At 42.4% G+C, this 27,354-nt stretch overlaps 1 protein-coding gene across 7 annotated transcripts in view; it reads left to right on the forward strand.

The window, feature by feature from the left end:
- TTC29 (tetratricopeptide repeat domain 29) overlaps positions 1–27,354 on the forward strand; it is a 267,225-nt gene that overhangs the window by 98,712 nt on the left and 141,159 nt on the right. For all 7 annotated transcript variants that reach the window (XR_008890045.1, XM_056562838.1, XM_056562843.1 and 4 more), the window contains exons 6-7: positions 10,395–10,607; positions 14,341–14,426. Coding sequence is in view for 6 of the 7 variants with exons in the window: in XM_056562838.1 (XP_056418813.1) it covers positions 10,395–10,607; positions 14,341–14,426 (299 nt within the window). In the remaining variant the exon portion in view is untranslated. The remainder of the gene's footprint in view (positions 1–10,394; positions 10,608–14,340; positions 14,427–27,354) is intronic.

Raw genomic sequence — 27,354 nt, forward strand, 5'->3', positions numbered from 1 at the left:
CATGCGTTTTTCTGAAAGGCGTCAGGAACTCCGCCAAGATATGGACTCTGTTCGCACGAGGCGTTTCGTCTCCTCGGCTCCTCTCTCCTCTGGTCCCCTGCAATCTGTTCCTGTGCCTCCCGCCGTGGAGGCTATGCAGGTCGACCGGTCTCGCCTGACACCTCAAGAGAGGACACGACGCCGTATGGAGAACCTCTGCCTGTACTGTGCTAGTACCGAACACTTCCTGAGGGATTGTCCTATCCGTCCTCCCCGCCTGGAAAGACGTACGCTGACTCCGCACAAAGGTGAGACAGTCCTTGATGTCTACTCTGCTTCTCCACGTCTTACTGTGCCTGTGCGGATGTCTGCCTCTGCCTTCTCCTTCTCTACAGTGGCCTTCTTGGACTCTGGATCTGCAGGAAATTTTATTTTGGCCTCTCTCGTCAACAGGTTCAACATCCCAGTGACCAGTCTCGCCAGACCCCTCTACATCAATTGTGTAAATAATGAAAGATTGGACTGTACCATACGTTTCCGCACGGAGCCCCTTCTTATGAGCATCGGATCTCATCATGAGAGGATTGAACTTTTGGTCCTTCCCAATTGCACCTCGGAGATTCTCCTTGGACTTCCCTGGCTTCAACTTCATTCCCCAACCCTGGATTGGTCCACTGGGGAGATCAAGAGTTGGGGGTCCTCTTGTTCCAAGAACTGTCTAAAACCGGTTCCCAGTAACCCTTGCCGTAACTCTGTGGTTCCTCCAGTAACCGGTCTCCCTAAGGCCTATATGGACTTCGCGGATGTTTTCTGCAAAAAACAAGCTGAGACTCTACCTCCTCACAGGCCTTATGATTGCCCTATCGACCTCCTCCCGGGTACTACTCCACCCCGGGGCAGAATTTATCCTCTCTCTGCCCCAGAGACTCTTGCCATGTCCGAATACGTCCAGGAGAATCTAAAAAAGGGCTTTATCCGTAAATCCTCCTCTCCTGCCGGAGCCGGATTTTTCTTTGTGTCCAAAAAAGATGGCTCCCTACGTCCTTGCATTGACTACCGCGGTCTTAATAAAATCACGGTTAAGAACCGCTACCCCTTACCCCTCATCTCTGAACTCTTTGATCGCCTCCAAGGTGCCCACATCTTCACTAAATTGGACTTAAGAGGCGCCTATAACCTCATCCGCATCAGAGAGGGGGACGAGTGGAAAACGGCATTTAACACCAGAGATGGACACTTTGAGTATCTGGTCATGCCCTTTGGACTGTGCAATGCCCCTGCCGTCTTCCAAGACTTTGTCAATGAAATTTTTCGTGATCTGTTATACTCCTGTGTTGTGGTATATCTGGACGATATCCTAATTTTTTCTGCCAATCTAGAAGAACACCGCCAGCATGTCCGTATGGTTCTTCAGAGACTTCGTGACAACCAACTCTATGCCAAAATTGAGAAATGTCTGTTTGAATGCCAATCTCTTCCTTTTCTAGGATATTTGGTCTCTGGCCAGGGACTACAGATGGATCCAGACAAACTCTCTGCCGTCTTAAATTGGCCACGCCCCTCCGGACTCCGTGCTATCCAACGCTTTTTGGGGTTCGCCAATTATTACAGGCAATTTATTCCACATTTTTCTACCATTGTGGCTCCTATCGTGGCTTTAACCAAAAAAAATGCTGATCCCAAGTCCTGGCCTCCTCAAGCAGAAGACTCCTTTAAACGACTCAAGTCTGCCTTTTCTTCGGCTCCCGTGCTCTCCAGACCTGACCCTTCCAAACCCTTCCTATTGGAGGTTGATGCCTCCTCAGTAGGAGCTGGAGCTGTTCTTCTACAAAAAAATTCTTCCGGGCATGCTGTCACTTGTGGTTTTTTCTCTAGGACCTTCTCTCCAGCGGAGAGGAACTACTCCATCGGGGATCGAGAGCTTCTAGCCATTAAATTAGCACTTGAGGAATGGAGGCATCTGCTGGAGGGATCAAGATTTCCTGTTATTATCTACACCGACCACAAGAACCTCTCCTACCTCCAGTCGGCCCAACGGCTGAATCCTCGCCAGGCCCGGTGGTCTCTGTTCTTTGCCCGATTTAATTTTGAGATTCACTTTCGTCCTGCCGATAAGAACATTAGGGCCGATGCTCTCTCTCGTTCCTCGGATGCCTCAGAAGTTGATCTCCCTCCGCAACACATCATTCCACCTGACTGCCTGATCTCCACTTCTCCTGCCTCCATCAGGCAGACTCCTCCAGGAAAGACCTTTGTTTCTCCACGCCAACGCCTCGGAATCCTCAAATGGGGTCACTCCTCCCATCTTGCAGGTCATGCGGGCATCAAGAAATCTGTGCAACTCATCTCCCGCTTCTATTGGTGGCCGACTCTGGAGACGGATGTTGGGGACTTTGTGCGAGCCTGCACTATCTGTGCCCGGGATAAGACTCCTCGCCAGAAGCCCGCTGGTTTTCTTCATCCTCTGCCTGTCCCCGAACAGCCTTGGTCTCTGATTGGTATGGATTTTATTACTGATTTACCCCCTTCCCGTGGCAACACCGTTATTTGGGTGGTCGTTGATCGATTCTCCAAAATGGCACATTTCATCCCTCTTCCTGGTCTTCCTTCTGCGCCTCAGTTGGCTAAACAATTTTTTGTACACATTTTTCGTCTTCACGGGTTGCCTACGCAGATTGTCTCGGATAGAGGGGTCCAATTCGTGTCTAAATTCTGGAGGGCTCTCTGTAAACAACTCAAGATTAAATTAAATTTTTCCTCTGCATATCATCCCCAGTCCAATGGACAAGTAGAAAGAATTAACCAGATCCTGGGTGATTATTTGCGACATTTTGTTTCCTCCCGCCAAGATGACTGGGCAGATCTCCTTCCATGGGCCGAATTCTCGTATAACTTCAGGGTCTCTGAATCTTCCTCCAAATCCCCATTTTTTGTGGTGTACGGCCGTCACCCTCTTCCCCCCCTCCCTACCCCCTTGCCCTCTGGTCTGCCCGCTGTGGATGAAATTTCTCGTGACCTTTCCATTATATGGAGAGAGACCCAAAATTCTCTCTTACAGGCTTCTTCACGCATGAAGAGGTTCGCGGATAAGAAAAGAAGAGCTCCCCCCGTTTTTTCCCCTGGAGACAAGGTATGGCTCTCCGCTAAATATGTCCGCTTCCGTGTCCCTAGCTACAAGTTGGGACCACGCTATCTTGGTCCTTTCAAAATTTTGTGTCAAATTAATCCTGTCTCTTATAAACTTCTTCTTCCTCCTTCTCTTCGTATCCCTAATGCCTTTCACGTCTCTCTTCTCAAACCACTCATCCTCAACCGTTTTTCTCCCAAATCTGTTCCTCCCACTCCTGTTTCCGGCTCCTCGGACGTCTTCTCGGTCAAAGAAATTTTGGCTGCCAAAAAGGTCAGAGGGAAAAATTTTTTTTTAGTAGACTGGGAGGGTTGTGGTCCTGAAGAGAGATCCTGGGAACCTGAGGACAACATCCTTGACAAAAGTCTGCTCCTCAGGTTCTCAGGCTCCAAGAAGAGGGGGAGACCCAAGGGGGGGGGTACTGTTACGCCGAGCGCTCCGGGTCCCCGCTCCTCCCCGGAGCGCTCGCTTCACTCCCTCCGCTGCAGCGCCCCGGTCACGTCCTCTGACCCGGGGCGCTGCGATCCCGCTGCCAGCCGGGATGCGATTCGCGATGCGGGTAGCGCCCGCTCGCGATGCGCACCCCGGCTCCCCTACCTGACTCGCTCCCCGTCTGTTCTGTCCCGGCGCGCGCGGCCCCGCTCCCTAGGGCGCGCGCGCGCCGGGTCTCTGCGATTTAAAGGGCCACTGCGCCGCTGATTGGCGCAGTGGTTCCAATTAGGGTTTTCACCTGTGCACTTCCCTATATTACCTCACTTCCCTTGCACTCCCTTGCCGGATCTTGTTGCCTTAGTGCCAGTGAAAGCGTTCCTTGTGTGTTCCTTGCCAGTGTTTCCAGACCTTCTGCCGTTGCCCCTGACTACGATCCTTGCTGCCTGCCCCGACCTTCTTCTACGTCCGACCTTGCTTCTGCCTACTCCCTTGTACCGCGCCTATCTTCAGCAGCCAGAGAGGTGAGCCGTTGCTAGTGGATACGACCTGGTCACTACCGCCGCAGCAAGACCATCCCGCTTTGCGGCGGGCTCTGGTGAAAACCAGTAGTGGCTTAGAACCGGTCCACTAGCACGGTCCACGCCAATCCCTCTCTGGCACAGAGGGTCCACTACCTGCCAGCCGGCATCGTGACACGTACTAATTTGGTTAAAAGTTTGTGATTTTTTTTAAGCGCAACAATAATATAAAAGTTCGTAATAATGGGTATCATTTTAATCGTATTGACCCTCAGAATAAAGAACACATGTCATTTTTACCAGAAATTGTACGGCGTGAAAACAAAACCTTCCAAAATTAGCAAAATTGCGTTTTTCGTTTTAATTTCCCCACAAAAATAGTGTATTTTGGTTGCGCCATACATTTTATGATATAATGAGTGATGTCATTACAAAGGACAACTGGTCGCGCAAAAAACAAGCCCTCATACTAGTCTGTGGATGAAAATATAAAAGAGTTATGATTTTTAGAAGGCGAGGAGGAAAAAATGAAAACGTAAAAATTAAATTGTGTGAGTCCTTAAGGCCAAAATGGGCTGAGTCCTTAAGGGGTTAAAAGAGCCCGTCTCCTGGAATAAGTATCCCTGTCAAATAGACAATTATTCAGCTGACAGCTATCACCCAGTTACATGCACCTTTGACTTTGCTGAACATATGTTTGCTGTAATATCCACATATAAATGTAAAGTTTTTGTCATACAGCATTATGAGCTGCATAGATGCAACATCTTATTGGCTGTAGAAGGATTGCATTTTTTTGTTTTGCTTAATTCCTCTGTTATGTTGTATTGGGTACCACCTAATGCATACAAGTTGGCACACGCCACCATTCTTTTGCTTTATTTGATTATAATTTTTTATATTTTAACTTTTTTACACTAAATTAAATAAAAAAATTCTTAAAAGCAAAAGCAAAAATCTAATACCAAAGGCATGAAACCTGGGTATAACAATGGAGGATATTATTCTGACTGATTGGAATAGAGCAGTTTAATAGAAGAAATGTTTAGTAACATAAATTGCCGGACCTTAGTTTCAGCCAAGAATGAGTTAGGTCAAGTGAGATTGAATAAAAAAACTTGAATGTACATTGGACACGACGGCTTAATATTATCATGCAGCTGGTTTTGCATATTACTATCCCTTCTATTTGGAGACTGTGTATCAACTTTGTTGTAAAGAACTCTTAGGCCCAGATTTATCAAAGAATGTCTACAGTAGAGCTATTTTCCCATGTTTATTTGGGTGGTGGGTGTGACTAGCGTGCATCTTATGTATCAAGAAGGTGCAGCAGGATGATGAATTTTGTGCAGCTCTGCTGTGGTGGTAAAAGCTCTACCACATACACTTTTTCTAGACACTTGTGAGGGAGGGAAGTAGACACTTTCCTGAGTCCTGAATTTGGCAGGTTAGGTGTTTTTACTGACTTTCACAGAGCTGCCTGGACATTTTTACTTACATTTTAGATGCTACAATCAAATTTGATTGCAGTGTCTAAGGGGTTAAAGCCAGGCATCACCTTGATCAGTGATTTCTGGCAGTAGAGATGGGTCCTGGTGGCAGATAGCCACCAGGACCATCCAGCTATGACCCTAACTCAGCTCCTGAGCATGTGTCATAGAAGGGGTTAAAGGGGTTAAATTGTGGAAGGTAGAAATTATTCTCACGCCTACTGGTAGGTGGTGTAGCTTTGCGCCTAAAAAAGTACCTTTGCGCACAAAATAGCGACTTTTGACAAAAGTCGCAAATGATAAATACGTGACCACTGCATGGTCAAAAAGAAAAAGTTCTACGGGTAGGCAAAAAGAGGGAAACTGTCTGTATCAAAAGACGCATAAAAGTCTCAAAATATGCTGCTTGCACCTGAACTGCGCCTGAACATAGACAAAAAAAATGCGCTAAAAGCAATGATAAATCTCCCCCTTAGAGTAAACAATATTTGAGTCTAAAGCTCTTTACATTATATGTATGAGAAATTATGGCTAAAGTTCCAACTTGCATTCTACAGAACATATTGGAGTAACTGCTGTTTACAACAAATACTCTGGTTTCTACTTATCCCTCTGACTAGAAAAATGTTCCTGTCTGGAAGTGTCACATTATTTTCTTAGGATTGTTTCTTCACTTTCACTTCCACTGGCTACAAAAATGCACATGCTTATAGGGAAGAAGATAATTAGCTGCCTGCAAGATTGCTGATACCAGGCAGTCGGCAGGTCAGCCAGTACATCGTGCAATTTGTGACACAATAAATTACTCCAACAACACCGGAAGCAGTCTTTGAACCTAATTAACATCCCACCAGATTAATGTCAGGTCCCTACAAGCAGTGCTTTACAAGGATACCTTATTTATTTAATTATGGGTGAGTATATAATGCCGTCCCTGCTCCAGCAATGAAACCTTTAATTGTGCCAGCTTTTATTCTTAAGTGGGGTAACGCATCTTTTCCTCTCTCTCTCTCTCTCTTCTCTTCTTTCCCTGCGTTTTGACTAATCAATGCAATGCTGAATGAGTTCATTTTAGTACACTCAATCATGGCTCTAATGTTTGTAGCTCACGGGCGCAGGCATCAGTAATGTAAGAATGTTATATGGCTTTAGTTTGGGCCATTTCATTAAATATTCATGACATCAAAAAATGTGCATCAAAATAGCGTCTGGAAGAATTACATTTATGTGCCTGCTTTTATGGCAGCTTCCCATTTAAACCCATTTGTGTTAATATCAGTCTTTGCAGCGGGAAAATAATGCAGCTGATGAAGCCATATGCATGTTCCTCTATCTAAAGCTTGGTCAGTACTTACAACTTGCATATATTAAATGAATATAAGTGTGATTCTCGGATATCTTAAAGCATATAAAGTATGTTAATAGAGACAAGATCCCTATGTACTAGAAGAGATTTCAGTTCCTAGGGAAATTTGCTTTCATGCATATTTAACCCTTACCATTATGTTGGACCTATGTGTATGATCTACAGTAAATTTACAAAATTAGAAACTAAGCCATGGTTTTTTTTCCTGAAAAAAAAAACCTTTTGTGAATGTAATCTATTTTAGCATCTAAATAATATGCCTATTATTAGCTGTGAGATATCAGTACATTGGATACATATTCAAAGACAGATGAGATTTTGTACCTGAATTTTTTTTATACCATACAATATGTTTTATGTATTTTATAGATGGCACTTACCAAACCTTTTTACACAATTGCCTTAAGTTCAATAAAATGTTAATGGTGCCTGATTTTGTAGCAGAGTAACAGTGATGGTTATACCAATAGCAAACAAAATCTATGTATGCATATAATGACATCCATTGTCATAGGAACAGTGGTCAACAATAAGCCAGTTGGCTGCCAGCACTACAACACTTACACCACCTAGGAACATCATTATCAAACACCCTCCAACAAGATTCACACCCCCTGAGCCTCCAAGTCAAAGTCTAAAGAGGATCTTTGGTCAGCATAAAAAAAATATTTTGTAGCCTTGGGTGCCATAACAGTATTTTTATTTTATTGCTACACCCCCCAGTTTCCAAGTTATAGGATTTTACTATTTGGTTAATCATCTGCACTACCTTGAATAGTTCAATTAGTTTTTTTCAAAAAGAGTTGTGAATGAGGGGCTTAGGAGGTTGTAGGCCTTATTTGCACTTTCTCCGCCACATATTCACACTTCCTGAACCTAATACATCCCCCTCAGCCTCATATTCACACCCCACTGAGCCCAGCATTCACATCTCCTCAGCACCATACTCATACAAGTTTTCAAACAGACAAACTTTATTAGAATAATAACAAAATAATTATGGTACAAGAAGAAAGAAAAGGTAAGCATCCATCTGAGCAAATATCAAGCAATTAAGTGAAGTCTGAACCAATATAACAAACAGATACATATTCAGGAAAAAGCAGCCTAATATTGCATTCAAGATGGCCACAACATCTGACCAAAATTATGAGGCAACAGGACAGTGGTTCCCGATTTAGCACAACCACGGAAATATAAGGGGGACATAGGGGTACATAGTATGCATTATGAAGTACTTTGAGGGCAGTCTCAGTTAAAGAAACCTGACAGCTGCCTTTACTCAGTAATGTTCAAGATTCCTGCCAATGTTCTAGTGTATGGGTAACTTTTTTATCTGTGTTCTATTGAGTCATCAAAGGGAGTTTTACATCAGTTGGAGAGGAGTTCAGCATGTCATACAAATGTCAGGCAATTTTAGATGGGGGAAGAGTAGTTATAGCAAAGAGCTTGTACAAACAGGCTCCAGGTACCAAACTTCTTTATTACTGAGAACAAATAAGGCCAAATCACAAAATCAAAAGCCTCCTCAATATAGAGACCCAAGATTTCTGTAGGGGTGTCTGTGTAGTTGCAATAGCGAAGACAAAGAGAAATCCTGCACCCACCGCAGCAGCCGTTGGACCCTAAATGTTGCGGTGAATGCAGGATATCTCTTTGTCGTCGCTATTGCAGTTTATGATTGATGTTTATTAATGTTATCCTAGCACCGCTGTGGCTAATCATCCTGGTCTCCTACAGCGTGAATCCTTGGTCCGTAGTGGTATTAGCTGCTGAATCGAATGTTAACAGTGCCGCGTCTACCTATCTTCTGAATCGTATGTGTCTGTATAGATAACAACTTCCAAGATTTTTCAAATGTTTTCTGGAGCTTGTCAGCCAGAGAAGAACCCCACTTGGTCCTAGCCAACTAACCCGCCAGGATAGAAGAGAATTTTTGGTAATATGAAGCTGGGATCCCACCGGGTTCTTAATGAGTTGTATATGCTTTAAAACTATTGCAACTTCTGCTGTGCCAGGTGAATTCAAAACATCCCTACTCTCCTGGGAGAGTTATGTGCAGATAACAGGTAGAAATATCTTAGTGAAGCACAGAAGTAATATATGATGCTATAGTACTCGTGAAACATCTGTGTATTTTATCCGGATATCAACTGGTGAGACCAGGTTAATTTGGATCTTGTGGACCCCATTTATCAATTGCCGACATCTCAACATATTTGCTAACTGCCTATTTGGTTTGTTAGCCCATTTGTAATATGTTGTTTTTTTTCCATCGGAAACTTCACTTCACCTTTAATTTTGGTACGAACATCAAGTTTAGTGAGGAGGGCTTCATTCAGCCTCCAACTAAATGGGGATTGCAGTCTCGTGTTTAGGTTGAACTCTACCAGGACCATGTCATGGTTGTAGTAAGGGCAAACTATATGTGTATGGCATAAAGAAAATGGAACATTGTAGCAGTAGGGGTAAGGACAAAATCAATGCAAGAGTAGTACCTATGTGTCGAATAGTTATAAGTATAACCCCATTGGGTCCCATTGTGTTTTTGCCATGTGTCAACAAGTTAAAGGTCCTTAAAGCTGCTTGACTGTTAGGCCTAGGTGCACCTCAGTGGAACAGTGAAGGATCTTTCCAATTTTCCATGAATCACCAACTTAGTCACCGCACTAAAATAAATGATTATTAGAGGCAACAATCTGACACATCAAATGAAAGAACACAAGTGGCTCCTCATAAAGGGATTATCATAAGAGACGTGCCACTCAGATAAATGCTGTTACTACAAAAATACTTCCTGATTGGTTTTTCCACTGATCAGCACAGGAAGTGCAGCTCAGTCATTTAGAAATAAAAATCCTAAATATGAGAAACATAAATTTCCTATGTTTGTTTGTGGTACAGCCACCGACATCCATTGGTATCCAGGAAAGAGGTAGTGGTGGCAGAATGTCACGCCTTACCAGCTCAACTCCACCAGGTTACATAAGGTCCGAGGTTCGACCTATGAAGTGTCTTCTTTATTTTTGCTTTGTATAGTATCTCCATGTGCAGCATAACTAGGCACAGCCACATTCATAGTTCCATAACTGTGGTTGAATACACATTGAAGAAGCTGCAGAACCTTTGTTCTGCTGATTATTGGGATTCCCAGGAGTTGGGCACCTAAATGTTTGCCATGAATTACAGTAAATGCCCCTACCCCACAAACCCCTAAATATTTATTTCATTTTGTATTATTGTAGAAATCATTAAATTGTGTCTTTAATTTTGTACATAATGAATGGTTAATTTAACATACATATAAATGTAACATGCAGATTTATTAAAAACATTTTAACATTTACTTTTCTTTGATTTTAATGTTACTGTATATGGATTGCAGCTTTTTAATATGCCTTTTTATGACTATGTAAAGATTACACATACTACCGCTCTGTAGTCCAGAGTGATGATATTTATACACGTCTTATATATTGTAGGTCAGTTGGAGAAGGCTGTTGAACATTATGAGGCATTCTATCATCTGACAGTAGGCCGGATATGGAAGGATGAGACAGGCCGCACTCACAATTCACTGGCCTGCGAGAACCTCTGGAGAATATATACATTGCTATCAGACAAAATGCTAGAGAATAAAGAATGGCAACAGGCCATCAAAACTCTAATAAAAGCACTTGATATGGCAAGAGAAGGTAGGTGGAAAATAACGCTCTCACATATATTTTTTAATGTACTTTTCTTCTTTTGCCCATGAGTAAACTAAATGCTGTGGAATGTTAAGCTAGGTGATCATTTCCTTCCATTTTCAGAGACAAATACCATCAATATATTTACTTTTCTGTAAAACAGGTTTCATTGTGTGAAATTTGGAGTTTTAAACAGAAATTTATGAAGTGTATTTTGTTCTGCTTTGCAAAAAAAAAGGTGTTTTTCTTTAGAGGTAAATATGTTATCACTTAGTGCTCTGTGCCGTAGTGTTAAACACAGTTTTTGTTCTTTTTTGTGTTTTGTAAACAGTTGAAATATATGTTATCTGTTTAAGGTAAAGGTCAGAACTAAATTGTCTTCAAAAAAGCTTTTAGTGCACCTAAGCATAGTTACATTGTCACTCACATGGTCCTAGAAAACTGAAGAAAATAAATGCTTTATGTTACAATTGGATCAATGCTAAACTGAGGCAGAAAGTCATTCTTTTAAAGAGTACCTCTCATGATCTTGTTAAATTTTATAATCCTCCCAGTTCAAGGCCCCATCATGATAAACCACCACCTGCCTTTATTTTTATAATTTTTTAGTTTTTTTTAGTATTGCTCTGTATTTTCTTCTCTGTCTCAGTTAGATTCACAGACTGGGAAGGTGCATTAGTTAGCAGGCGTGACATCATCTGAAGCCATACAGGGGAGAACTTCCTCCCTCACTCTGCTTCACACAGCCCAGAGCAGTACAGTGTGTGAGGTGAGCTATGATTGGATAAGACTGCACCCCCCCCCCCCCCCCTCAGCATTTCCTGAGTTTGGACTTCTGCCAGGCCAGCAGGAGTCCAAAGTCTGTGCAAAAGATGAGGGAAAATGTGCTCTGGACAAGTAGCGAGACACCCAGTGGCAGCTTTTTTAAGCACAAATAAAACATAGAAAACTTCATTTTATTTAAACAAAATCAAACAAATCAGAAGCCATTTGAAGTGACAAATCATAGTAAAAGATAAGACAGGAACCAGAGACAAAGCTCAAAGTCCAGAGGATAATAATAATGGTGAACATACAGTGGCTAAATGTTGGACAGAAATAAGGCCAATTATAATCTTGCCTCATCAAAAATGTTGTAGCAGTAGCATTCGCAAGCAGCTTGAGGAGATGGACATTAGAGTGGAAACACTTGTATATATCTTGTAATATGGATTGTGACATGAAAAAGCAACACAATATAAAAAAATATGTTTTAAGTGTACCTGAGATTAAAAAGAAATTGTCATACAATTTTAAAAACAAAATGCTCCAGGCTTACTCTTTTACTGGTGCCATGAATTTGGGCATTAAACTTACCACCTCTAGATGTCCCCATACTGGCCAGAATGAATTAGTCTGTGCCGGCCTCGTCATCTGTGACTTGGCTGCAAGATATATAATGGGCACAAAAGTTCTTTCTCCCGGCCTGTCTCTGACAAGAGCAAGCTTCAGGAGCAGGCAAAGCGAGTCAATGTGGCTCAGAGCGTGATTGTTAGAAGTCAGTGCATGATATGGAAAGGCAAGCTCAGTGCTTGCTCTCGAACATTCCCCTTCCTATAGTGTGGATCTCAGGAAGCAGGAACAGGCAAACTGAGCTGTTTTGCTGACATGAACAAAGTCAAAACACCAAAAATTTACCCAAAATTTTGCGGCCTACACCAGAGATCGGGAATTTGGGAAAGCAGGGAAAGCAGGGGTAAATGCCGGAAGACTTTACACACTTTGACAAACACTGCTACATGGGACCTGGTGCACATATGCCTGTGGGGAGTTCCTGGCGGAGTTGCACGCGGTGAGTGATGTTATCGCAAGTGCCCTACAGGGATGCCGACGTCCTGCGCAGCGTGTGCGATGGTGTCACTTATAGCGCACACCTCCGCCAGGAAGTCCCCACAGGCATATGTGCACCGGGTCCCATGTAGCAGTGTTTGTCAAAGTGTGTAAAGTCTTCCTGCATTTACCCCTGCTTTCCCTAAGCAGGGCTAAATGCCTGAAGAAATCACCTGCCCGGTGACCGGAACTGCATGTCCTGGGCGTCGGGCGATACAAATTCCCGATCTCTCGTGTGGGCCGCAAAATTTCGGGTAAATTTTTGGTGTTTTGACTTTGTTCATGTCAGCAAAACAGCTCAGTTTGCCTGTTCCTGCTTCCTGAGATCCACACTATAGGAAGGGGAATGTCCGAGAGTGCTAAGGTTACCTAATGTGGGGAAACTGTGCTAAGGCTACCTAATGATGGGAAGCTGTGCTACCTAATGTGGGAAAACTGTGCTGCGCTACCTAATGTGGGGAAACTGCTACGGCTACCTAATGTGGGGAATCTATGCTAAGGCTACCTAATGTGGGGAATCTGTTCTAAGGCTACCTAATGTGGGGAATCTGTGCTAAGGCTACCTAATGTGGGGAATCTGTGCTAAGGCTACCTAATGTGGGGAATCTGGGCTAAGGCTTCCTAATGTGGGGAATCTTTGCTAAGGCTACCTAATGCGAGGAAACTGTGCTACGGCTACCTAATGTGGGGAATATGTGCTGTGGCTACCTTATGGGGGGAAACTGTGCTGCGGCTACCTAATGTGGGGAAACCATGCTACCTAATGTGGGGAAACTGCTGCCTACCTAATGCTCCCCCCCCCCAACAGCAGCAACCCCATCATCCATCAGCTCATGCTATTACCACAGGGGGGTAGGGGGAATGGGGCAGGGGTGTTGCTGGTGGATGATTGGGGTGCTACTGCTGGTGGGGGTGTTGCTGGTGGATGATGAGGGGGGCATGATGGGGGCATTATATGTGAGGAGCGCATGATGGGGGCATTATATGTGAGGGTCGCATGCGGCCCAGCCTCACCAGCCACTACCTCCAGTGGCCCCCAGATTATTTGAGTTTGAGACCCCTGCTCTGTGACACGCTTCCGGCTCACACAGCAGGCTGAGAGCACAGCTTGTCCTGCCCACACTTTCTATATTTTGCCTCAGGACCAAGACACACTAACAACAGCTGCAGGGACAAGGCAATGTTCTAGACAGTGGAGGGGAACTTAGTGGTAAGAAGTATAGAGCATTTTTTCACCCAACAATATGCACAGTTTTAATCAATGTATCTTACAAAAATGCATATAACATTATTGGGCCCCATGTACTATGGCTTTTCCGAGTAGACTTTGTAGGATTTTTTGTGTCATATGTGTGGTGCTAAAATTTCTGACAAAAAATCCGAAAGACCCTACTAACTCTCCACTTTATTCAGAAAACTCTAGAAAGAGGCGTGACCATAAGAGAAAAGGGGCATGTCTTAAAAAAAAAAAGCTCTGGAAAACCTGAGAGCTCAGAGCATGTGTAAAATGAACAAAACATTGGGAAAGTGCCCAAGACAAGATACAATAGTAAATACCATGGAAAAATACCGGAAACAAAAACCCACAAAAAGAACTACACTCCACTTTTAGTAAATGAGGGCCATTATCTACATAATATAAACTTTTTTTTTTTTTTTTGCAAAGGACATTATCTACGGTATTTAATTAGATATTCAGCATTTAGCAAGGAAAGAATATTCATTGTATAGTGACAAGTTATACAATTTTCCAAATTATGTTTTCATTTCTTAATAAAGGACATGGACAAAGGTCGTTCTTGTGAGATAGTCTCTTTAAGAGATGTGTTATCCTTTTCAGTTAAGTTCCCACCTACTTATTTTCTTTCAGGGTGTGATAAAAAAATGGAAGGTGAAGCAGCATATCGATTGGGATTGGCTCATATTACATCTGAAAATCCTCAAATTGCAATGAAGGTAAGTACAACTGTGTTGTCTACTTGTGTGAAGTATTTTTAGATACCGTATTTCTCATAGAACACTGATCAGTATAATGCTTAGGAATACAGTCATACACTTCATGCCAGCAGCAGAAGAACAAAGTAAAAAAAAAACATAATGTGAAGCCAAGTAAACGACTTTTTTAACAAGTTTACAAGTGGCTCAATAGACATGAACATGAACACTAAAATATTTCTACCAAAGGAAATCAGATTATTTAAATAGGCATTGTACATGAGTGGGCCTCTAAGACTATACATTTGCTGCTTGTTTGAGATGCCTACTGCAAAAGGCTGTGTTCTTATATAAAGGTTTAATTGCATTTTTGTGATCTATTCTTGACTGCTTCAGGTACTGGATCATTATGCATGGCAAAGGGACACCCGACATGTCATTATCTATTGTTTTTGAATCCATGCTGGATTTTATTTGTATCTAACTGCTTTTGTGGCTTGTGCCTGTTGCTGAGCAGAAGGGACGGTCCTCTCAGCCAATCACGGGGCAAGACGGGACCACGTCTCCCGACTGTCTTTGAGGGTGGGGGCCAGATGTCATCGGGGAGAATCGGCTGAGCCAGCATGCAGAGGTGAGAGCCAGATCTCATACAGAAGATCGCAGGGAGGTCCCAGCAGTCGTATCACCCCCAATCAGACACTTAGGATAAATAACCCTTTTGAGGAACCATTTACCTCTGTGCTGGTGATATTGCTCTTGTCACTTGATGTGTCTATGCCCTCTGTCTTGTTGGTTGGGGTAGTCAGCATATAGTTTGCTACCTTGGTCTGCTACTACATTGCTCTTGTCTCTGTCTTGTCTGTGTGTTTCTATATGATTCTGTTGGCCAACATATGTGATTGTTGTCTATTAGAGGTTTGCATGAATCAGTTTGAGCACTATATTCCTGTCATTTGCAATCAGTTGCTAACTCCTCCTGGAAGTTGTGTACAATTGTGTTGGTCAGCATAAGTGATTGTGGCCTATTACTAGATAGTTGCTCACTCTTCCAGCCATACTTATGGAATGATTGCTCGATTATCCTGCTGGTACTACTGCTCCTGTTTGTCACATTTATCCTAGTGAGTAGTTATTTATTCATATGAGCTTAAATGTATTCTTTGTTGATGCTTGTTCCTGCTGATGTCCGCTATTAACCCTTTAGATGCCGTGATGAATACTGATCACAGGAACTTTGCAGTTGGGGTCTACGTGAGACTCATTGAACCACTTGTAGCGAGACTGCGGGAATCCGAGTGTCATGAGTCAAGATGGTGTCCGGAGCTGCTTTACCTGCTTTACGGCCACTAGTCTGGCAGACTATACAAGTAGATCGCTGACTGTACTGATCAGTGCTATTTCCAATGCATAACAGTAAAAGCAATCCAAAGATTGCTATAAATAAAAAGATTTGTAAAAATATAAATAAGCCCCTCCCTAATAAAATACAAATCACCCACTTTTCCCATTTTACAAAAAATGAAATAAAATTAAAAATAAACATATTTGGCATTACAATCTGTAGAAATGTGTGAACTATTTAAATTTAATGTTACTAAACCTCTGCGGTAAACAGTGTAAATGTAAAAAAAAAAAAAGCAGTGTATAAAGAAAAAAGAAAAAAAGTTATAGAGATCAGAATAGCACAATTTTAAGCATACTCATTTTCTTACAAATTGTAGTACAGTAATAGACAGTATTGACCCACAGAATAAAGAGAACATGCTAGTTTTACCGCAAAGTGTACTGTGTAAAAACATCATTTTTGGTTTTGTCCTACATTATATGGTAAAATGAAAGGTGACATCACAAAGTACAATTGGTCATGCAAAAATAACCCCTCATTTGGCTCAGTGGATGGAAAAACAAAAAGAGTTATGGTTCCTTAAAGTTGAGGATGAAAAACAAAAAGACAAAAATTTTAACTTGGCTGTGCCTCAATGCCCAAATGGTCTGTGTCCTTAACGGGTTAAAGGAATACACCGGTGGAAACAAGTGGAAAACACATTTTTTCAAATCAACTGGTGCCAGAAAGTTAAACAGATTTGTAAATTACTTATTTTTCAAAATCTGAAGCCTTCCTGTACTTATCAGCTTCTGTATACTATAGAGAACATTTCCAGTCTGACCACAGTGCTCTCTGCTGACACCTCTGTCTGTGTCAGGAACTGCCCAGATTAGAAGCATAGCCCCATAGAAAACCTCTCCTGCTCTGCACAGTTCCTGACACAGACAGAAGTGACATCAGAGAGCACTGTGATCAGACTGGAAAGAACTTCACAAATTTCTCTGTAGTATATCTGTAGTATACAGCAGCTGATAAGTACTGGAAGGGTTAAGATTTTTAAATAGAAGTCATTTACAAATCTGTTTACCTTTCTGGCACCAGTTGATTTGAAAAAAAAAAAATAATAATAATAATAATAATTCCACCGGAGTTCCCCTTTAACCCCTTAAGGACCACGGACGTATGAGTGCGTTCCTTCGCCCTGGGTCTTAAGGACCAGGGACGTACTCATATGTCCCAGCGAATTTCGCATCCCGTCGCGCGCCGGGCGGGTTGCAAAACCGGACGCCTGCTGAAATCATTCAGCAGGAGTCCCAGGCAAACGCCGACCCGCACATGTCCCGGGACCCCCACATGTCGACGATGGCCGCAGATTGTCCGCGAAATCGCGTGGGCGATCTGCGGTGATTCCGGTCATTCGGGTCAGTGATGACCCGATGACCTGGAAATAAATGGTGATCGGCGATGTACAATACACCGCCAATCACCTACCGTTGCTGGGGAGCGGTGACAATACTGTCACCGCCCCAGCAATGCTGCTATTGGCCGGCGATCGTCCAGCCAATAGCAGAGCGGCAGAGGAGGGGTTAACGTCTCCTTCCTGCTGCTGTACCCGCTCTCTGCATTCAGTCAGCGGGTGCCGCAGTGAGGAGAAGCCGTGGATCCCCCCTCGGAGCCGGAGCCCCCTCAGGAGCCGTTATAATAGGGAGAGCAGTGTATAGGGACAGGTAGGAGTAATACATTTACAAAAGTGAAAAAAAAGTTTAAAAAAAAGTACCCCCTCCCCCGACCCCCTAATAGGTCCCCAAGGGTCCTATTAGGGTCTGATCCCTGACCCCGGGTCCTATTAGGGGTTCAGGGAGCTGTGTGTGCCACCCCCTTTTTTTTCTGCCTGCAGCGTTTTTTTTTTTTTAACCCCCCCCCCCCCTGACCCCCTAATAGGTCCCCCAGGGTCCTTTTAGGTTCTGATCCCTTACCCCGGGTCCTATAAGGGGTTCAGGGAGCTGCGTGCGCCACCCTTTTTTTTTTTGGCCGCAGCGTTCCCCCCCCCCAATTATAACACACCGTTATATAAAGTAGTACACCAAGCACCACATACACACTTCGCCGTCCCCCCTGCGTGAAGCTCTATAAACTCTGCGAGAGTACCTCCGGGTACACTTGCAAGTTTAGAGTATATGAGGGACGAGATTCCCGTATTGAACCCCCAGAATGTCCCCCCACTCTGGGTGTTAGCGCGAAACTCGTTTGGGACCTTGTGCACCCATTGCTGGATAAGGGTTTCCACGTATACGTGGATAACTTTTATACCAGCATCCCTCTGTTCTAACCCCTTTCCGCCAGATCCACGTCCGCTTGTGGGACCGTGCGGAAAAACCAGAGAGGCCTCCCTCTAAATTTGGTCAAGATGCCTATTCCCAAGGGTGAGTCCCGTGCTCTGACCCATGATAACCTGTTGTTGGTGAAGTATAAAAATAAGAGGGATGTCCTTATACTCACCACTATTCATGGGAATGGCAGCACCCCTGTCCCTGTGCGAGTTACCGTGGGACCGGTCCTCAAACCCGATTGTATTCTGGACTACAATCGGTATATGGGGGAAGTTGATCTCTCAGATCAAGTCCTCAAGCCATACAACACCATGCGGAAAATACGGGCATGGTACAAAAAAGTTGTGGTCTACATGGTACAGGTTGCCATGTACAACGCTTTTGTACTATCCCAGTACGCTGGCAACATTCCTCCAGTACCAAGAAGAAGTCCTAAGGTTCCTGATCTTTGGCGACCGGGAAAGATCAGGCCGGACTTCCCAAGGTTCTGGAGTTATAGGCGCCATGATCGTCCCCGGCCAGCACTTTCCAGGTGTGATCCCCCCCACTGGAAAGAAGGGACGAACCCAGAAAAAATGCAGAGTGTGTTTCAGGAAGGGGATGCGCAAGGACACCACATATCAATGCGACACTTGCCCAGATAATCCGGGCCTCTGCATAGGCTACTTCAGGGAGTATCACACTTCCATGGAGCACTAAATTTTCCCTTTTCATTAGAATTTTCCATAATTTGACCAATGTACCAAGTCCAGAGTACATTTCAAAATTTAATCCCCATAAAATCACTAAATTGCCCCCAAAAAACTGAAAAAAAAACCCCAAACCTGATAAGACCTCTGGGGGTGTTTTTTCAAAAATGGGTCATAGGTCACTGAGTCACTATCATCGGGGACTTTTTATGTTGCCTCAAATGCGCAGCGCTCTCTCTCCACCTGAGCAGGTGCGCATTTGAGGCAACAGGTTAGGGACGGCCACACACATCACATTCCCAGAATGATGACTCAGAGTATAGGGTTTGGGGCGGGCATATTGTTTTTAGTTTTGGCTATGCTCTGGGTCATCATTCTGGGAACATATCCTGTTTTATTATGTTTTATAATTTTCTGGCCCACTGTACACCATATTACGGGCCTCTGTACCCCACCTGTCTACCCCAGTTAGGGCCCGTTGTCCCCCATAGTGTTCCCCTATTTTAGGGCTCAGCGCTCCTTGAGGGGGGGGGGGTCCCACATCCTGGCTCCATATCAAGCTCAAGGTCCCTGACTGCACTCCCACTCAAGCAAGACCTGCTGTGCACTCAAGCCTAAATCATCAAAAAATAAGGTATGTGCTTACTCCAAAGAAATGTATTTACAAATTGTGGGGTGTCTTTTCTGCTATTAACCCTTGTAAAAATGTAAAATTTGGGGGGAAACACACACTTTAGTGATTTTTGTTTTTGTTTTTTACATATGCAAAAGTGGTGAAATCCCTGTGGGGTATTAAGGCTTACTTTACCCCTTGTTACATTCCTCAAGGGGTCTAGTTTCCAAAATGGTATGGCATGTGGGGGGTATTTTGCTGTCCTGGCACCATAGAGGCTTCCTAAATGCGACATGTCCCCCCCCCCCCCCCCATTTCAGCAAAGTTTGCAAATGTGACTCCTTCTCTTCTGAGCATTGTGGCGCTCCTGCAGGGCACTTGACGTCCACTTATGGGGTACCTCCATACTCAGAAGAGATGGGGTTACAAATTTTGGGGGGTCTTTTCTACTATTAACCCTTGCAAAAATGTAAAATTTTCCCCAAATTTTTGTGAAAAAACATTTTTTTACATATGCAAAAGTCGTGAAATCCCTGGGGGGTATTAAGGTTCACTTTACACCTTGTTACGTTCCCCAAGGGGTCTAGTTTCCAAAATATAATGCCATGTGGTTTTTTTTTTTTTTGCTGTCCTGGCACCATAGGGGCTTCCTAAATGCGGCATGCCCCCAGAGCAAAATTTGCTTCCAAAAAGCCAAATGTGACTACTCCTCTTCTAAGACCTGTAGTGCGCCAGCAGAGCACTTTTCACCCCCATATGGGGTGTTTTCTGAATCGGGAGAAATTGGGCTTCAAATTTTGGGGGGTATTTTCTGCTTTAACCCTTTGTAAAAATGTAAAATTTTGGGGAAAACAAGCATTTTAGGTAACTTTTTTTTTTTTACATGTGCAAAAGTCGTGAAACCCCTGTGGGGTATTAAGGTTTACTTTACCCCTTGTTACGTTCCCCAAGGGGTCTAGTTTCCACAATGTGATGCCATGTGTTTTTTTTTTGCTGTCCTGGCACCATAGGGGCTTCCTAAATGCGGCATGCCCCCAGAGCAAAATTTGCTTCCAAAAAGCCAAATGTGACTACTCCTCTTCTGAGACCTGTAGTGTGCCAGCAGAGCACTTTTCACCCCATATGGGGTGTTTTCTGAATCGGGAGAAATTGGGCTTCAAATTTGGGGGGGGTATTTTCTGCTTTAACCCTTTGTAAAAATTAAAAACTTTTGGGAAAACAAGCATTTTATGTAAAAAAAAAAAATTTTTTTTACATTTGCAAAAGTCATGAAACACCTGTGGGGTATTAAGGCTCACTTAATTCCTTGTTACGTTCCCCGAGGGGTGAAGTTTCCAAAATGGTATGCCATGTTTTTTTTTTTTGCTGTTCTGGCACCCTAGGGGCTTCCTAAAGGTGACATGCCCCCCAAAAACCATTTCAGAAAAATGTTCTCTCCAAAATCTCCTTGTCGCTCCTTCCCTTCTGAGCCCTCTACTGCACCCGCTGAACAATTTACATAGACATATGAGGTATGTGCTTACTCGAGAGGAATTGGGCTACAAATACCAGTAAAAATTTTCTCCTTTTACCCCTTGCAAAAAATCAAAAATTGGGTCTACAAGAACATGCGAGTGTAAAAAATGAAGATTTTGAATTCTCTCCTTCACTTTGCTGCTATTCCTGTGAAACACCTAAAGGGTTAAAACACTTACTGAATGTCATTTTGAATACTTTGGGGGGTGTAGTTTTTATAATGGGGTAATTTATGGGGTATTTCTAATATGAAGACCCTTCAAATCCACTTCAAAACTGAACTGGTCCCTGAAAAATAGTGAGTTTGAAAATTTTGGGAACTTTGAAGCCCTCTTGTGTCTTCCAAAAGTAATTACTCATCAATTTTAAGATGCAGACATAAAGTAGACATATTGTATATGTGATCCAAAAAATTTTTTTATTTTGAATATCCATTTTCCTTACAAGCAGAGAGCTTTAAAGTTAGAAAAATGCAAAATTTTCATTTTTTCATAAAATTTTGGGATTTTTCACCATGAAAGGATGCAAGTTGCCACAAAATTTTACCACTATGTTAAAGTAGAATATGTCATAAAAAAACTATCTCGGAATCAGAATGATAACTAAAAGCATTCCAGAGTTATTAATGTTTAAAGTGACAGTGGTCAGATGTGCAAAAAAACGCTCTGGTCCTAAGGTGTAAAATGGCCTGGTCCTTAAGGGGTTAAATATTTAACATGATAGTACTATTATGTTATTGTTTGTATTCATGCTGTGACTATTCAAGGAGCTCCTCTGATGTTTTTCTCACTGTATGTTTTTCAACATTTGTTTCCATTTGAAAAATATCAAACAAACCAAAAAAAAAAAAAAAGAGCTAATACTGACAGAAAGTAGTCAGGAAAATCTAACACTACAACACAATTTCAGTCCCAAACATATCAGATTTTTGGGAAAATTATAGTGTTACTTTATTATTTAAAGCATATGATTTTAAGTAGAACACAACACATTTTATCACAATGAATCTTGTTATATCATTGTTCCTCCCAGTAAAAATGTAAAACACTAAAGTACTAAAACACTAAGGTACTGAAGAGAAAAGCTGAAAATACCGTATGTGACTTGATTGACAGAAAACTACTTAAGTTCGAAGACACTGTGCTCTGGTGCTGGAGAGTTTAATAACGTCTTGGTAGATGACTTGCCAAGAAAAGGGGTTTTATGATTAACAGAAGCCGCTAAAAAATATGTTGGTGAAAAGCCGAGCAAGGAGCGCAATGCCTATTCTATATTGTAACAAAATGAGAATAATATTTTGTCTTACGCTTTTAAAAAGGGCCTTTAAGTTCTCTGTCCACACACAGATTTTCACCTTTGTAAGGGTACAGGATAAAATATTATCAGGTACATTACGCTGCATGTTGTGCCACAAAATGTAATCCACTAATGTGCAAGTCAGCTTGTGGTCGTGATATTTATATCACAGTATTATAGAGTGTGACAGCATGTGGAGTGCTCTTGAGTTGGTAGATTTATGTTCAACATTAATTTATTGTACACAGTTTTACAACACTATCTACAACACACCAGCTAAAGTACTCTTCAATGTAGCCTAGTCAATTACTGTTGTAGTTCAATCCAGTAAATGTTAGAAAGAGGTTTAGAAATCCACAGATATCCACAGATTTCTTTACATAGAATTTGTGTAGTAGGATCTGCAGACAAGTGACAAAGAACTACATAATGTGACAGAAAATCTCTACAACGTGTGATTTACGGTAGGTAAACACAAGAATCCATTGTAAAGCTATAGCACTACTCACAAAATGTAGTTTTGTATTTTATGTATTTAGACGAGAGAAGAGATTGAGCTACAACGATTGATCATTTGTGGCCATGAATGAATGTACATTAGATTAAGATAAGCATTCAGTAACTCCTACATTAGATTGTTTGGATAAAGGATCTAAATTCAGTGTCTATAAGGCTAATGGAACCAGTAACTACAGTTAGGTGCAAATTATTTTATTTTTTTTTATAATCCCTTAAAAAATTTTAGTACCCAGGGTTTTTTCACTTTTGCACTTTTATTTTTTCCTCCTCACCTTCTAAAATCATAGCACTTTAAATTTTCCATCTACAGACCTATATGAGGGCTTTTTTTTATGCGCTACCAATTTTACTTTGTAATGACTTCAGTCATTTCACCACAAAATCTACAACTAAACAAAAATTTAATTATTTGTGGGACAAAATTGAAAAAAAAATTACATTTCATAATTTTTGGCAGCTTCCGTTTCTACACAGTGCACTTTTCTGTATAAATGACACACAATCTTTATTCTGTAGGTCCATATGGTTAAAATGATACCCAACCTATATAGGTTTGATTATGTTTTTCTTCTTTTTAAAATTTTTAACTTTTTGCACAAAAATGAGTAAGTTTTAAATTGTCCTCTTCTGACCCCTATAACTTTTTTATTCTTCCTTATACAGGAATGTGTGAGGGCTCATTTTTGCACTGTGATCTGTAGTTTTTATGGGTACCTCTTTTGTTTTGATGGGACTTTTTATAAAAATTTTTAGATATATAAAGTGACCAAAAATATGCAATTTTGGCCTTTGATATTTTTTACATATATGCCATTGACCATGCGGTTTAATTAACATTATATTTTTAAATTTAGGACATTTACACACGTGGCGATGCCACATATGTTTTTTTCTTGCTTTAAATTTTCACATTTTAAATTATCACATACATTGTTTAATGCTTTGCCATAGCATAGCAATGATCAGTGTTACCGGTGCTCGATTCCTCCAGCCTGCCATGACTGGAGAATCTTAGCACATTTTTTTGAGCTTTAAAAAGCTCTGTATCATACCTTTCCCTTGCTCACATTGTGTGAGCTCCTGGCAGGAGAAAGTTGGCATTCCCCAGCAGGCGCAACATCACAGAAGCCTGCGAGAGCTGTGCCTTGCCATGCCCCGCACCCACTTCCTGAATTTGGTCTCCTGCCAGGCTGGTAGGAGACCAAACTAACTGTTTGACTTGCAACAGGGAACAGAACAGAGCCACCTAGTGGCCGTTTTTTAGTCACATTAAAAACATATAAAGGTTGAGAATTTTAACATCACGTAAATAGCAACATGTCTTATAATTACATAAGGAACAATATATTAAAAGTTTATTTTGGTGACAGGTACTCTTAAATTTTAGATGCCGCAATCAACTTTGATCCCCATGATCCCCATCCCCAGGTTAATGTCCCCCCAGGCGCATATCATAAGCCATCATTAGATGGTTTACATACATCAATGTAATGCTATTGCATTAGATTGATCTATGTTTTCGATAAAGGGATACTCCGCCAAAAAACATAAGATGCGGGGGATAAGATGTCCGATCGCGGGGGTCCCGCCGCTGGCCGATCTCAGGCACGGCACCCCAGTCATCCTGGTGACTACAGCCACCACACCCCCTCCATTCATGTCTATGGGAAGAGGCGTGATACTTCGACGGGGATGTTTTCCGGCGGAGTACCCCTTTAACCAATCGTCCAACGAGGACCAGGAAGAACGGGTAAGCCCCCGTTCTTCTCCAGCAACCTATGTGCAGACTGCGATTACATCGTGGGCCCGCATCATATTCCCCTCGCCCTATCCACTGTTAAGGACCAGTGGATGGAGGATCAATTTATATCAATTGGTCAGGACTGTAACCACTAAATCCTAAATTTACCATCCAGCAAATTATATAAAACTTAACTTTTAATGTCTCATAAGGATTAAAAACGTTTCCACCAATTCACTCTTGGTAGATAGTATCTCACTGCAAGACTGTGCTACGTTTTAACGTATTGAAAGGTCTCGTGGTCCACTTTCAACCTAACTGTTGTCTTTAGAGTGATGGTGGAATTTTTTAAATTACTGACACATACGTTTCACCACACCAGTGGCTTTGTCAAGGACTAGGGGCAAATGGCATCCAAACAAGCCTGTCCTGGGTCTTTATAACCTCCTGTTGTGATGTCACAGATTTCTTTGCCCAATCAGCAACGATGTTACCAAGTAATTAATTCTATTGGTCAATTTTTGATTGACAGCAAGAGTCCACACTCTTGCCGTCATTTGCACCTATCCATTTCTCCCATAATGCAATTCTTTAGGTCCCGTGATAGATTGACAGCTAATCTCACCAATTGTAAATCACACCGTCTACTCCTACAAGTTATTGGGGTAGACTCCCATGATGTGCCTGCGCTGACAAGGATGCACAAGCTGTTTGTGGTTAGATACGGAAGTGAGCAGTGTTGCGCAAGTCTGCGCAGTAGTAAGCTGCGCAAGCTATTAGCTGTAGCGTGTATCTGCGCAGTAATAAGCTGTGCGAACTGTTTGTAAATGCCCTTGTGCCATTATTATCCGATTTGGCAAAAGGGGATCAGAGGGAGGGGGGAATAATGGCACAAGGGCATTAAGATGGAGGTGGGGGGGATATTGGCAAAAGGGTATCAGAGGGAGGGGGGGTATCAGAGGCACAGGGGGATCAAAATGGAGGGGGGGGATAAATGTTACCCCCCTCCTTCTTAATCCCACTGTGCCATTATTCCCCCCTCCCCCTGATCCCCTTTTGCCATTATCCCCCCCCCCCATATCCTAATGCCACTCTTTTTTTTCTCTTTTTTTTAAACATTACTCAGCTGGTATACAGCGCCCCGGAGTCCCATTTGGCAGGCTGCACTGATGGGTGACATCCTCCTGCGCTGTGTAGCACCTCTGCACAACATCAGGGGACGTCACGCAACGTCAGGGGACGTCACACGTCTGCCTGTCAACCACGCAGCTCCTGTAAAGTAGCCGCAACCGGAGCTTCGGCCGCAGTACTTTACAGAGAGCTGCCGCGGCCATTCACCGATCTGCGCTGACAAATACTGGCCAATGCATGGCCGGTATTTGTCAGCGCACTGGCGTACCCACACACAACCCGTGGCGTACTCCTAGGGGTATGCGTACCACCGGTTGAGAACCCCTGTTCTAAAAGAGTAAAATGGAGCCTTACTTGGTGTCCAAAGGAGCAGCTAACCGTGGCACAGGTAAAGAGTAGTACAGAACATGTTATACCTCCCTGTACTGTAGTGAAAATTCAGTGCAAGCGCTTCAGTAATACAGGTGTTTTACCAGTGAATGCCCATTCTGATTGGTCTTCCAGCCATTGACATGTTTTGCAGATCTGGACTGTCCGTAGCATTGTATGTTGAGTATGGTTTCAAGTTACAACGGTCCAGAAAAGACCACTGTATGTTGAGGCCATTGTAATTGAAGGATCACTGTATTTCCTAATCATAGATTTATATTCTGTAAATTGTGTTCTGTCTTTCCTCCCTGAATTGTTGTTGTGTCCAGGTTTTGGAGCACAAGTAGATGTGAAGGTTCTGCTTTATATGTATTCTTCTAACCCATTAAGGACCAAGCCCATTTTCACCTTAGGACCAGAGCGTTTTTTGCACATCTGACCACTGTCACTTTAAGCATTAATAACTCTGGTTTGCTTTTACTTTTCATTCTGATTCCAAAATTGTTTTTTCGTGACATAGTCTACTTTATGTTAGTGGTAAATTTTCGTTGATACTTGTATCATTTCTTGGTAAAAAATTCCAAAATTTTATGAAAAAGTAGAAAATTTTGCATTTTTTGTAATTTTGAAGCTCTCTGCTTATAAGGAAAATAGACATACCAAATACATTTTATATTGATTCACATATACAATATGTCTACTTTATGTTTGCATCATAAAGTTGACATGTTTTTACTTTTGGAAGACATCAGAGGGCTTAAAAGTTCAGCAGCAATTTTCCAATTGTTCAAAAAAATTTCAAAATCTGAATTTTGCAGGAACCAGTTCAGTTTTGAAGTGGGTTTGAAGGGCCTTCATATTAGAAATACCCCACAAATGACCCCATTATAGAAACATCAGTAAGTGTGTTTACCCTTTAGGTGTTTCACAGGAATAGCAGCAAAGTGAAGGAGAAAATTCAAAATCTAAATTTTTTACACTCGCATGTTCTTGTAGACCCAGTTTTTTAATTTTTACAAGCGGTGATAGGAAAAAAAGCCCCAAAAATACCTCATATGTGTTTGTCAAGTGTTCGGCGGGCGCAGTAGAGGGCTAGTAAAGGGAAGGAGCGATAATGGGATTTGGGGAGTGAATTTTGCTGAAATGGTTTTTGGGGGGCATGTCACATTTAGAAAGCCCCTATTGTGCCAAAACAGCAAAAAAAACACATGGCATGCTATTTTGGAAATTAAACCCCTCAAGGCATGTAACAAGGGGTACAGTGAGCCTCAACACCCCACAGGTGTTTGACGACTTTTCGTTAAAATCGGATGTGTAAATGGAAAATAAATTTTTTCACTAAAGTGCAGTTTTTTCCCCAAATTTACTATTTTTACAAAGGGTAATGGGAGAAAATGCCCCCCAAAATGTGTAACCCCA

Source organism: Hyla sarda, chromosome 1 (genome assembly GCF_029499605.1).
Source record: "Hyla sarda isolate aHylSar1 chromosome 1, aHylSar1.hap1, whole genome shotgun sequence".
Classification (NCBI taxonomy): domain Eukaryota; kingdom Metazoa; phylum Chordata; class Amphibia; order Anura; family Hylidae; genus Hyla; species Hyla sarda.